Source organism: Podarcis filfolensis, assembly GCF_964270895.1.
Source record: "Podarcis filfolensis genome assembly, chromosome: 15".
NCBI lineage: Eukaryota > Metazoa > Chordata > Lepidosauria > Squamata > Lacertidae > Podarcis > Podarcis filfolensis.
The window spans coordinates 13,538,881-13,552,761 of record NC_139618.1 but is presented as its reverse complement, the minus strand read 5'-3'; the positions used below and the strand labels follow the sequence as shown (position 1 = coordinate 13,552,761).

The window sequence follows — 13,881 nt, the reverse complement described above, 5'->3', positions numbered from 1 at the left end:
CCTAGGTTTGAGAGAGACCTTGGAGATCTGCTGCCAGTCAGTGCAGACAGTACTCGGATAAATGGGCCAGTGGTCTGACTCACTATAAGGCCTTCTTTATGAAGTTGTTCTTCGGTGCTGCTGGTTTGGATTGTGTGTCTTTCGCCTGTCACGCCATGCTCTCTTTCGTAGCAAAGAATAACACGAGCTGCCTTGAAGTTGCCATCTAGAAAGGCCAGATAAAGCTTGTGCCGTTGTGAGAGAAAAGGAGTATTTGCCCTCTCTTGTGGAGTAGACTCACTGACGCACTCGTGATCCTCCCACATGCCTTGCAAAATTTTATAAGGTGTGGCAGTGCTGACAGCGTGCTGTCAAACTCTTACCTCAAGTCAAATCTTCGAAAGTTGTAGCATATACATCACACTACCTTGCTCCACTCTGTAGGTGGCTGCAGCTACTCTGTTTAAGAAACTCTGGCTATGCTCAGAGGTGCTCTTTATTATTATTTCACAATATTCTGAGGTTGCTTCTCACCGCTACAGAGCTGATCCCTGCTCATCTCCCCGCAGCAGGGAGGATGCTTTGGTTCCAGAAGTTCTGCTTTCTTGCCAAGACCTGAAACCGATATGTGACATGTGACGGCTATCTCTTTCTCTTCCTCGCTTTAGTTTTCCCGTTGCCATGGGGACAGCATCATCCAAGGATGACTCTCCCTCCGCAAAGACCCCGGAGGCTTCGGTCCCCTTCAGCATGACGGACGTCTTTCTCTTCTCCATCATCATTGGCCTGCTGACGTACTGGTTTTTCTTCCGCAAGAAGAAAGAGGAGGTCCCTGACTTTACGAAAATCCAGCCACCAACGGGGTGAGTGGGTTGGTGGTGAGGTACATGGGTTTCACCCAGGGTGACATACACCCAACAGCTTCAGAGAGGCGAGTGCTGGAGTCATGTTGCACATGTAGCCTTTGGAAAGGGTTTGGGAGCTTCGGCTGGCCCCAAATCCTGTGGCCAGACTGGTGTCTGGGCCCAGGTACAGGAAGCACGTTAAGACAAATTCAGTGGCTAGCAGTCTGTTTCCAGGCACAGTCCAAACTGACGATTATGTCCTGCAAAGCCCTAGGTGTCTTGGGCGCAGGCTACCTGAAAGATCGTGTCTCCCTACATGAACCTGCCTGGTGAGCCCCTTCTCTTGACCCCATCAGCACCAGAGGCATAGCTGGTGGTGACCCAAGACAGAGCCTTTTCTGTGGCTGCTCCCAGATTGTGAGATCCCCTCCCAGGAGAGGTCTGACTCCCTCCTTTCCTGTTATCCTTCCACCAGCAGGCTAAGACCTTCCTCTCCAGGCAGTCCTTTAGAAACTCATGTGCAGGCAATGCAAATCTCTGGGCTTTAATGAGCTTTAGTTCCCAGTTCTAAATGTGCTTTTATTGTATTTTGACTACAGTGGACGCTCGGGTTGCGAACGTGATCCGTGCGGGAGGCACATTCGCAACCTGCAGCGTCCGCAACCCGCAGCACTGTGTCTGTGCACGCTCAGATTGCGATTTGGCACTCCTCACATGCGCAAAGTGCAATTTAGTTATTCTGCACATGTGTGAGCACCGAAACCCGGAAGTAACTCGGTCTGGTACTTCCGGGTTTCGGCACGTCCGTAACCTGAAAACGTGCAACCTGAAGTGTCTGTAACCTGAGGTATGACTGTACTGTTTTTGGATCCTTTGTTTTATGATGCATTCTATCATGTTTGCTTTTAAAATGCGGCAAGCCGCCTTGAATCCAGGGTTGCTGGATCCTGGCCTTTGCCTCCCACCTGACTGATGGGAAGGTGCGTTAGCAGGTCGCCAGTTCAAAGTCTCAACTCTGCAGCAAACATACGAGGTAACCTTAAGCGAGCTGCTGTCTCAGCCTCAGTTTCCCCCTTCTATAGAATGGGAAGAATGACTCTGTTTAGGGATGTTGCAACTCCTGCGGGGCTGTTGGGTGCTTACTGCGCGGAGTGATTTAACAGTGTTTTGCAAATGCTTCACAAGTGCTTTGTCATGGTTTTAAAGCTATCGTACAGCACTTGCAAAACACTGAAGGGGCCTTCCTAAGCCCAGGAGAGTATTTGAGGAGAATTGCTTGTTAACCACCATCACCTCCAAAATTAGCTCAGAGGGGCAAAGCTGTGTGAGAAAGGAGTACATCTAGATACCAAAGGATTGCAGCAGAGATCGCGTGGAGCATGTTTTCTGGGGTGGTGCAACCAGTTCAAAGTCTCAACCTCTTAACCACACCACTTTTCTTTATGGTGTGGAGGAGGCCTAGAGGTTGCCCCACCCAGGGCTCTCTGTGTGAGAATGCTATCATTTTCCCCAGCTGGGGTCAGCAATTGGGCCTTCCTCGAGGGATTGGATTTTGTTTACAAAATACCCTGGGGAGCAGGGGAAGGAATCTGTGGTTTGGTTAATGCACCTGCGAGAGGTGGAATGCCACAGTCCCAGCTCGCAAAAGAAAGGTCCTGTGGAACTCATGCCCACAGGAGGCAACGATGGGCGCTAACCTAGATGGCTTGAAAAGGGATAGGGCAAATTCATGTAGCAGAGGGCTGTCGTTGGCTACTAGCCACGTTGGCTCTGCTCTGCCCCCACAGTTGCTGTGGTCAGGAATGCTTCTGAAAACCAGTTGCTGGAAACCACAGGAGGGGAGCGGGATCCTCCTTTTCCACAGGCATCTGGCTGGCCGCTGTGAGAAGAGGAATACTGGACTAGATGAGCCTTTTACCATTCTAATGATAAAAGAGGGAAGGAATAAGTATTCTCCAGAATGCAAAATGTATTACCCAAAAGGGGAACCAACACTGCAGTCGTTTCCTCCCAGGCAATCTACTCATTTTGCCATGGGGCTGGCTGGCTGTTCCTGTGGGGTGATGCTCCCATCTCGCTTCGTGACCTTGCAGGGTGGTGGATCCCCCCACTTTACAGACATTTTGTCCCCTGTTGCTGTCTGTCCGGAACGTGTGCGGAGAAGGGCAAGAAAGAGGATTAAGGATCTGGAAACGAAGCCTTATGAGGAACGCTTGAAGGAATTGGGCATGTTTAGCCTGGGAAAGAGGAGACTGAGAGGCGACATGAGAGCCACTTTCCAATACCTGAAGGGCTGTCTCATGGAAGATGGAGCAAGCTTGTTTTCTCCTGCTCTGGAGGAGAGGACCCAAACCAATGGATTCAAATGACATGAAAGGAGATTCTGACTCGATAGTCTGACTGTAAGAGCTGTTTGACAGTGGAATGGAATTCCTCAGAAGGTGGTGGACTCTCTTCATTCCATGTTTTCTGAACGGAGGCTGGATGGCCATCTGCCAGGGATTTTTTAGCTGCGATTCCTGCATTGCAAGGAGTTGGACTAGATGCCCCTTGGCGGCCCCCTTTCAGCTCTCTGATTCTGTAATTCTATCTCACAGCCTGTTGGCCTCAGTCTCTCCTTTCCAGATGCTCTCTATACATCAACAGCTGTCTTTTCTTCTTCCTCCTCACTAGAGGAAAATGCATTAACTTCTCTTAATAAATGGAACAGAGGAAGCGTTTATTCACACTTACAGTTTGCCCCCCTTTTCCCCCCAGGCAGAGGTCTGACCAGGCATGACCTTTTGGGGAGTTTAAAGGAGTTTGTTGAAAATGCATCTTTTGCTTCGTTTGACCATAGCCAAGTCTGCTGTCATTTCACTTATTCCTGCTTCCATTTGACTGTGAATAATATCTCTTTTCTGCCTCTAATCTTGGCCCCTGATCGCTGGCTTCCCTTCCTCACCGATCGCTTCTCAGGTGGCCAGGCCTGTCCAAGAACTGAAGCAATGGTTTCTCCAACAGCAGCATGGTGGGAGTCGAGAGTCCCAAAACATTTGGAGAGCCCTAGGCCGGCGGGGGTTGCCTTGCAAACTAGACCCACGCCACTCCCCAAACAATTGCTCAAGTCATAGAACCATAAGAGTTGGAGGGGCCCCTGGGGAGCATCTAGTCCAACCCTCTGAAATGCAGGAATAAGCAGCTGTCTCATAACAGAATCGAACCTGCAGCCTTGGCGTTAATCAGCACTACACTTTTCTTATGTCCTTATGTTAACTGCGGCTGCCAGGATTCTTTGGGGGAAACCGTGACTCTTTAAAATCATTTGTTGATGCTGCTTAGTCTGGAAGCCCTGCGTTTAGCCATTCCTTCTGTCGCAGACTCTGCAGCTTGCCTTCAGTGCAAAAGCAGGATAATACAAACCAGCTTGTGCCAAGATACGCTGCGTGTTAATTCTGTGGCTTCTGCGTGCTGCATTTCCCCCACAGCGAGGCCCATGGGGCAGGCTGGCCGTGGGGAACAACTTTTTTTTATTAAAGAAAGTTTTGGGGGAGAGGATTAACCTTTTAGGACACTTTCCCCTCCCTTCGCTTCTTCTGCACCCCCCCCCCTTGAGTCTTGTTCTGAAAAAGGTCCTGCAGGGACAAGAACTCTGGGGAAGTGACAGAGATGCTTTTAATTATTTAATTAAGAAATAGCGCTGTGATGTAAACCTGTTGTTAGGGCAACGGGCGTTTCACTCCGTGAGACGTCTCTCTCTCTCTCCCCCCCTTCAACCCTTGAATGGTTAGAGAGATGGGGAGTGTTGCAAGGGACCCTGGGAGTTTTCATTCTTGAGTTTCTCTCTCTCCCCCCCCCGCCACCACTCATTCCTTTCTGCTCCCGCCAGATGTTGGGAGTATAGTTGGGTTCGTGCCGGACCCTCCGGGTAACTTTCGCAAAGGCAGCCGGCACGAATCCCAGTGGGATCGAGCCAGTCTCTTTGCAGGGACTTGGTATGCAGAGCTCTGCTCCGCTCTTAAACAAAAGGGGGGCTGTGGCCGCTGGCTTTTTAAGCTCCGGGAGAGGGCTCAGGGGGGCGAGGGACCCCTCGCGTGTGTGCCTGTCTCGCGGCGGAGTGCGGCTCAGCCCTCCTGGCTCCCTGCAGCTGGCATGAAAGTACAGGGTCAGAACCCGCCATGGGCTGCACATACTCGTCTCCACCCGAGGAGGGTCCTCCGGGGAGGTAAGTGAGCGGATGTGCCCTTTCGGGAGGTTTTGTGGCTCTGCGCCTCGGATGCAAGGCTGGCTCTTCTCGAGCTTGCTTGAGCCAACCGTTTTGGATGCAAAAACTTGCCTGGAGGCTGGCGGAGGGGAGCTCCGTGGAGAGAAAAGCACACTGCAGTTCGCAGGGATGCTGCCATGCGAGGCTGGTGCGTTGCAAGAATGGCTCAATCCTCTTCCTTTTTCTCTCTTCTTTCCCCCATCGTTTTGGGGAAGGGCAGAAAAGAGCCTCTGCTTTGCATGCAGGAGGTCCCAGGTCGAAACCTCAGTGGCGTCTCCGGGAGGCCTGGAAGAGTTCCTCGCCTGAATCCTTTGCTGCCAGTCCGTGTAGGCAGTACTGAGCTAGATGGGCCCAAGGTCCAACACCACCAGGATTTGTGTTCCAGTTTGCCAAAGCACCCAAAACTTCATAGGGGCTAGCCTGCTCTTTCTCAAAGGCCCAGGTGTCAAAATTAGGAGGAGGGGTCCTGTGGCTCAGTGCATGGCAGGATGCTGGCTCCTGGTTCAACACAGGCCTCACCCTGCACCCCCAGTTAAAAGATCCTGGAGAGCTGCTGCCAGTCAAAGTCCAGGCTAAGCTGGATGGTCCATTGCTCTGACCTGGCTCCATAAGTCTCTTTTCCAGACTAATAATAAATCTGTAGGTCTGGAGGCACATGAGGCCACTAGCCACCAAATCTGGGAATCCTGTATATGCCACTCTGCATTCTGCAACAGAGGAAAGGCAGGGTATATACATTTAAGGAAATTATATTAATAATAATTGTTCTTTGTGCAAGTTCACTGACGTCAGCCTTGTAAGGTGGGTCAGTATCGTGTTTTCCCAGCCAACCCTTATTTTGCACATTTTTACTTATTCATGGTTCTCGATATTCAGCATTGGTTTATTTGTTTGGAATAGTTAGCTTCCCTTAATAGATTATTTACCATGCCAGCTCGTATCAAGCCTCCAGGTTGGGAGGCAGTATATCTGTCAGTTTCTTGGGAGCACCAAGATAGGGAGGGGCTTCTGCCCTGCTTGGGAGCTTCCTGATTGGCTAAATCTGGATGGACCCATAGTCTCATCCTTTAATGTCATCATTAGTCACGAGAGGAGTGGAACCTCCATTTACAAAACCAGTCTATCGTTGACGACCAGATGTAACGGGGATCTACTGCCGCCTCCGCCTGTTCGATTCCCAGAAGAGGCGTCTTGGCCGGATAGTGTGGGAAACAGGATATTGGACCAGAGGGGCCCCTGGATCTGATTCAGCAGGGATTCTCGGATAGTTTTTAAAAGCATTCAGCTATGCAGCCGCTGTCACAGTTAGGATGGCAAAGGCAAGAGGAGAATCTCTTTTCCGATTCATGCTTGCAGATACCCATTGGGCTTGAGGGCAAGTCATAGTCTCTTCCGAACAACTAGCCAGGGCGGTTTTTGTAAACCAGAAGAGTTGAGCCAAAGCTGTCAGTATTGTACGAGTCATGAATTATGAGAGTATGTGGCTACATGGGTCTCCTGTGGACTTCACTAGCAAGACTGTTTTAATCTGTTTTAGAAAGTTTCCGTGCAAGGAGCCTGCAGATTCAATTTCTGGTGTAACTCTGCACTTCCTGCTTAGAAAAAGGACCCATTAAATTTAAGAGGAATAGCTATCCCAAGTAAGAGTGTTTACCTGGGGTTTCCAAAGGAATCCCTTTACCTGCTTCTAAAGTTCCTTTTTAAAAATTACATTTTGCAGTGTTCTCTTTTCTTTTTTAATCTTTTGGCGGTGGCTGGCAGGGTGGGCTGATACATATTTTTGATTTTTTGATTTTACATCAAGGTGATTTTAAATCTGCAGCAAGAAAATCTAGCTTGGTCAGTAGAGCATGAGACTCTACTGATGGCTAGTTGACTTGGATGGCCCTCTCCTCCACGAATTTGTCTTGTCCTCTTTTAAAGCCACCCAAGTTGGTGGCCATCACTTCTCTCCTGTGGGAGGGAGTTCCACTGTTGTTTGTCTGTTCTGAATAAATCAGTCCTGTCTTCTTTGCATGCCAGGGCAAAGGGCTCACATGCTCTCTGATGTGAGTGCTGTGAAATGCTGATCCATGATGGACCAGCAAAGACAAGGGGTGTGTTGTTGACGGTTTCAGCTTACAGATTCTCTGGCCATGGCTATACTGTTGGCAACAGCAGATCTCCTCCTGTAAAATGGGAGGAGAGAAATGTACCTCAAGAGTAGCTTTATATCTATATCTATATCTATATCTATATCTACCCTGAATCTGCAGGGTTAATATCCTGTCTTATCCTTCTTCTTTTTACTACAGCTCCCATTAATTTTTGCTTTTATTCATTTATTCTGTTTATATCTCACCCTTTTCTCCGAAGGGCGCACACATGGCTTTTCCTCCCTATGAGGTAGGTTAGGCTGCGACTCAGTGACTGGCTGCCAAGGTGACTTTCGTGGCTGAGTGGAGATTCAAACCCTGGTCTCTCCCAAGTCCTAGTCTGGCACTCTTAAACACTCCACCCCCACTGGCTCTCCTGAGATGAAGCTCTGGTCTATCTGCCTTGCCCATCTGCCTGTTGCCAGTTGTAATTATTATTATTATTAATAATAATTCATTATTTGTACCCCGCCCATCTGACTGGCTTGCCTCGGCCGCTGTGTGGCCCTCGCTGACTCTTCCCCTCCCCTTTGAAATCCCCTCCAAGCTTTGCCCTCACCTCTGGCCCCACCCACTCCAGCTCTGACCCTGCAGAAAGTGACTGTGTGTGTGTGTGTCATAGAATCAAAGGACAATAGAATCAGAAGGGAGCCCAGGGTCATCTAGTCCAACCCCCTGCAATGCCTCTTTGCGTGTTGTGCTGTGCTTGAAATCCAAAGCTGGCAAACCACGCTGATTCCGCCCCCCCCCCTTTTCCTTTCCCCGCCTGCCTCACATTCTTCTATTGTGAAACAGGAATGGGAACCAATTCCATGTCTCTGCTCTTGGCTGCTGTTAGGAGCAGGCAGACAGCCAGCCCCTCTCCTCCTCCTCCTTTGAAAAGCACCCTCGCCTCCTGTGGGATCCAATTAGGCCTCTCGCTCACTCCTCCTCCTGTCTCTCTCTCTCTCTCTCTGTGTGTGTCTCCCCCATGCAAAATAAAAACATCTCCATCTCTTTCGCCTCTTGAGGCCCACTCCTCCCACATCCAGATGTGTGCTTCGTTCAGGCCAATTTGGACGTCCCTCTCGGATGAGCTGTCCTTGTTGCTCACCGCCGGAAGTGCTGCTTGCAAAAGCCTCCTCTAGCACAGGCCTTGGACCCTCCTGGACTCTTTTGAAGCTCTTGTTTGCTTGCCTGCCTAATGAGCTTGGCTCTCTACTCCCCTTCTTCTTCTTCTTCCTTTTTTTTTGGGGGGGGGGAGGGGTACGTCTGCCTCTTCCCCCTTCAGACAGCCTGGCCTCTCTCTCCAAGGCTGCCTCCTCCCCCAGGGCAAGGTCTGTTGTCGCAACAGTCCCGTCTGCGGGGCATCAGAATTGAAAGGGGGGGCCCATTGGAGACCGGCCAGCCAGCCCCTGCTCAGGGTGCAAGATCTGCAGTGCTGGTTGCAACACAGCCCCCCCCTAGAATCATAGAATTGCAGAGTTTGGTGGGACCCCCAGAAGCAATGCAGGTAGCAGCCCGGTCTCTCCAGCAAAGGAAAAGCAGCCTGTTCCACTGTCAAAAAGCCTTTCGCCCTTGCAAAGTGTTTCCGAACGCTCACCCAAAACTTGCTCCCTTGCAATGGGTCCCACGTGGGTCCTGTTCCTGCCCTCTGGAGCAACAGGGAACACGAGAACAGGCTGCCGAATTGGGCCAGTGGCCCACCTAGTCTGGCATCCTGTTCTGACAGTGGCCAACCAGATGCAATTGGGGAAACCCGCAAGCAGAATTCGAGCAGACAAGCCCTCTCCCCTCCTGTGGCTTCCAGCAACTTGTATTCAGAAGCATTGCCTCGGTCCAGTATACCTGAAGGAGCGTCTCCACCCCCATCATTCAGCCCGGACACTGAGGTCCAGCGCCGAGGGCCTTCTGGCGGTTCCCTCACTGCAAAAAGCAAAGCTACAGGGAACCAGGAGGAGAGCCTTCTCGGTAGTGGCACCCGCCCTGTGGAATGCCCTCCCATCAGATGTCAAAGAGATAAGCAACTATCCTACTTCTAAAAGACATCTGAAGGCAGCCCTCTTTAGGGACGTTTTTAATGTTTAATGCTGTATTTTTTTTTAATATTTGGTTGGGAGCTGCCCAGAGTGGCTGGGGAAACCCAGCCAGATGGGCAGGATAAAGATAATAAATTATTATTGTTGTTATTGCTGCCTCCGACTGTGAAGGCAGAGCAGAACCAGCATGGCCAGTAGCCACTGATAGCCGCCTCCTGCTCTGTGAGTTGGTCCAATCCTCTTTTAAAGCCATCCAAACTGATACCTTCCTGTGGAAGTGAGTTCCATAGATTAACACTTCGGTGCGCAAAGAAGGACTTTCTGTTATCCGTCCTGAATCTTCCATGTTCAGCTTCATTGAATGGCCAAAGAGTTCTAGTTTTATGAGAGAGGGAGACAAACCTCTTCCTATGCCCTTTCTCCCAGTTGTGCATCATTTTACAGACGTCTGTCATGTCACCTCTTACTCCCAAATGCTGCAACTTCTCATAAGGGAGTCATCCTCTTGATCATTTCAGTTGTCCTTTTCTGAACAGGAAGAAATCCACCATGAACCCTATAAGCATAGCTCTTTGTGTGAGCAGGAATCATATAGTAGGAGACTGGGTCAAGAGCTAAACAATGACACTTTGCTTCAAATGCCTGTTTGGCCATGAAGGTTTTCTGGGTGTCCTTTGCATAGTCATTATCACTCAGCATAACCTTAGGACTTGATTTATTTCTGACTTTTATATTCTACCCATTCCACATGATCCTCTTCGTCTACTCTCTTAGCTATGACATTGTGTTGTCTATTGCTTCTTGCTGATCCTGTTTCATTGTGCCCTCCTGAGCTCCTCCTGCCCCAGACAGTGTCTGGTGGGGGATTTTAAATTGTGGTATGCAAATCCTCTGAGTTAAATAGTCATAGCTCACCTCAAAGGGTGGTCATTGGAGGAAAAGGAGTGGGGATTCAAAAGCTGCAATAATGTCACCGCTGCTGATGGTGTCGGAACTGCCCTTGCGTATCGTTTTCTTGTAATCCTTAAGAGTGACCCTGCAAGGTAGGCCAGAATTGCTGCCCCTTCATTACTGATGTTGAAGCCTGAGACAGTGTGACTCCAGAAGCAGAGGGCTGATGATAAAAATGAATTTAAGGAGCCGCAGAAAGAGGAGGAAGGAAGTCGAGTTTTGAAATGTTAAAATTACTGTGAAGCTATTGAAATGTATATAACTGAAAATCATAAATATATATGTATATATATGTATGTATGTATGTATGTATATTAAAAATAACTCTTATTTCTCTTTCCTCCAGAGAGAAGACAACAAATGAGGGCAGCTTCATTGAGAAAATGAAAAAGACGGTATGTTCGGCTTTTATTATGTTCATACTTTTAAGCTAGTGGGCTAGAAATGGAAGCTGCCTAAGGCATTGTCCACAAGCCTTGATCCTCTGCTATGGAGTGGCTGAGCCAGCTGAATGGTGATACTGGTTAGGAATGCAGGAAGTAGCTTTGTCCCAAGTCAGACCATTGATCTGTCTAGCTCCTGGGTGGCAGCAGCTGCTCTCCAGGATTTCAGACAGAAGTCTTTCCCCAGCTGTTCCTAAGGATGATTCTACTCCTTGTGGTTCTTAGGAAGGGGCTGGAATGGGAAGATAGCTGCCTTATACAGAGTCAGATCATTGGCCTGTCTAGGTCAGTATTGCCTGCACTGGCTGGCAACAACACCGGGGTTTCAAGCAGGGAATATTTCCCATCCTTACCTGGAGGGATTGAACCCAGGATCTTCTGCATGCAAAGCTGATACTCTGCCTCTGAGCTATGGCATCTCTCTGCCAATCAAGTGGTATATAAATGTTGTTTAATAAAAAAAAACCCACCAGAATTTATACTGCATGCATTTCTCCCTAAAATACTAATATTTTTGCACTCACCCCCCCCCCCAAAATAAACTCTGAAAATATGCATTTCTTGAATTGAGGACCAGCTTGCAAAACTCAGAGGAGCATGTGGAACTGTGGTCCAATCTGTGTACTGGGTCAGGAAGTGCAAATTTGGCTCGATTTGCGTCAAACCCCCACAAAACTCTCCCCCGTACCTTCCTGCTGTCTGAAATGGGTGCCGTTCAGGGAGGGTTTTACCAATTTCTCCTGCTGCCCCAGTGTGGAGCAGAGCAAGTTTGCATAGACCGATTCAGAAACACTTAAGGGGCGGAGGTTGGGACCAGGCCTTTGGTGATGAGCGATCCCAGAGTTTTTGAACCGACTTGAGTTGTCTTTCCTTCTCAGGGCAGAAACATAGTGGTGTTCTATGGATCTCAGACGGGAACTGGTGAAGAATTTGCCAACCGCCTTGCTAAAGACGCCCATCGTTATGGGATGCGGGGCATGTCTGCCGACCCAGAGGAGTACGACCTGGTATGTTCTCTGCAAAATCCAGCCCTTTTGGGTCCTTGACGTGATGAGGGACAAGCCCTGCTCTGCTTTTCCCACAAGCAAGGCCTTCCCTGAATTCCTTCAGTAATTCCTTTGTGTAACTTTGCCTTCTTGCAACCTAAGCATTGTCCTCCCCTTCACATTGGAGACGTTGGATGAGTGGGTGGCATAATGTGCTTTCAACATCTGCCTTGCACACAAATACTTGGCTCGTCCCAAAGAACGTTTCCAACCAAAGGAAGATAGTTGCTTAAGATCACATGCCCAGGGGTGTTTGGGATTCTTCTGGGGAACTCTTGACATTCTCAGGAGCTGTCTCCTTACGTGCTGCCCCACTCTCATTCCCAGGCTGACTTGAGCCGCCTCTCTGAAATCGATAAGTCGCTAGCGGTCTTCTGTATGGCCACTTACGGAGAAGGGGATCCCACAGACAACGCCCAGGATTTCTACGATTGGCTGCAGGAAACGGATGCTGACCTCTCCGGCCTCAAATTTGCAGTGAGCATTTTTATTTCTCCCTCTGCCATTCTTTTTCCGGGGCTCAGGTTTGACATATGTAAGTGGTATGTGTGTTTGTGTAAAAGAAGCTGCATTGGGGCTATTTCAGGCTCTTTGCCTCAAAATCTAGTTGCATCTGTTGCGTATTTAGCAGATTATTATTTTTTTAATCATGATTTTTATTGAGTTTTCCATATTTCATTTCATTGTACATATCCAAAGCTTACATTATTACTCAAAAAGAACATCGACCTCCTTCCCTCCCTCTTTCTGACTTTCCTATAACTTTAACATATTTATCGCATTTCTGTAATCACTTCTTTACCTTATATGATCTTTTAAAAATCACCCTCTCATTTGTAAATTAGCTCCTTCTTTCCACATTACCAAATGTTTTCATGTGTTTACAATTTTCTTTCAAATAATATATAAATTTGCTCCAGTCTTTTTGAAATCTTTCGTGGGGTTGATTCCTATTTAGCAGATTTATTGCACTGCAGAAAGTATGCTGGGGAGACCACATGTTCAGGAAACAATGAAGAAATGCAGAAATATCTTTTGCTTGGCTTTAATTACAAAAACAAAAACTCCTCTTACATTAAATCTATAAGTATGACCCATTCACCAGGGTACTGAGAGAGGTACGTGCTTTATATACTATACCCAATTGCTGACACAGCTTAATTAACACAACTTAACAGCACCTGCTATACTGCTTCACAGCTGTAAAACTAGATCATGATATTTACTCTGGCCTTTAAAGAGATCCACATCTTGTGAAACAATAATGAACCTCAATATTTAAATAAACCATTCAACAGCTTCTCCCAGTGAGTCTGAATTCTGAGTGGCAAATAACCTCAGTGATTTTAGAATTGAAACATACCTAGCCCTGTTAAACCTGCAGAGGCTCCCCGCCCCCTGCTCTTGCCATATTGTGGCTCTCATGGAAACTAACGAAATGAGCATCTCATCAGAAGAATGTGGATGTCATGGACTGGCTAGATTCAGAGGAGTGGGGGGAGGCAGCAGCTGGGGGACCCCCAGGGAATCCCCAGGGGAAGAAGGGTCAGAGCCTGGAGATTGGTGGCGGGATGACAATGAGTGGTCAGAGGGAGAAGGAGGAGGAGACTGGGAGGAGGAGGGGTCAGAAGCAGAAGAGGCAACAGGGTTTAGTGAGCAAGAAGAGGATGTGGCAGAGAGCGGTTCAGACTCAGAGGCAGGAGAGGAGGGGGACCAGGAGACAGAGATGAGGCAAGCTGCCGCAGAATCCAGGGCGTCTCCCCCTCCTGCTGTGACCCGCTCACCTCCTACCTGGTCTCCCCAAACACGCAGAGGAATGAATAGAGCAGAGGAGAGATTGGTTGTGCACAGGCACAGTCTCTGATCACTTGCCAAAAACCCAGGAGAGAAGGGGGCATAAGCAGCTGTGGGGAGGCAGGGGACCTTCAGTCCCTCCAACTGCCTCATTGGGGCAAGACCTACAGGGAAGAGTTGCTGGAGCTCAACATGGTGGCAACGATTTTGACGCAACCTCCCCCAGGGTATCCTCATGGACCTACCTGTGGGTCCAGACCGACTGCCTGTAGACCTGTGGCTCTAGTTCCTTTCTCCACCCTGCGCACAACTTTTAGAAAACGCCTCTCGCGGTGTTGTTTTTCTTTGCTAAACAAAGCCAAATCCTTCGAATATTTACCAACTCCAGAGAGATGCGCCTTTTGCAGTGGTTCAGAAAAGGCCAACA

The 13,881-nt window shown here is 48.8% G+C and overlaps 1 protein-coding gene across 4 annotated transcripts in view; it reads left to right on the top strand.

The window, feature by feature from the left end:
• POR (cytochrome p450 oxidoreductase) overlaps positions 1 to 13,881 on the top strand; it is a 52,404-nt gene that overhangs the window by 21,695 nt on the left and 16,828 nt on the right. For 3 of the 4 annotated variants that reach the window (XM_083587655.1, XM_083587653.1, XM_083587654.1), the window contains exons 2-5: positions 648 to 842; positions 10,518 to 10,566; positions 11,493 to 11,621; positions 11,988 to 12,137. In XM_083587655.1, coding sequence (XP_083443781.1) covers positions 661 to 842; positions 10,518 to 10,566; positions 11,493 to 11,621; positions 11,988 to 12,137 — 510 coding nt within the window. In that variant the 5' untranslated portion in view covers positions 648 to 660. Of the gene's footprint in view, positions 1 to 647; positions 843 to 4,769; positions 5,029 to 10,517; positions 10,567 to 11,492; positions 11,622 to 11,987; positions 12,138 to 13,881 lie in introns of those variants that run through there. The other variant, XM_083587656.1, reaches the window with a different exon arrangement.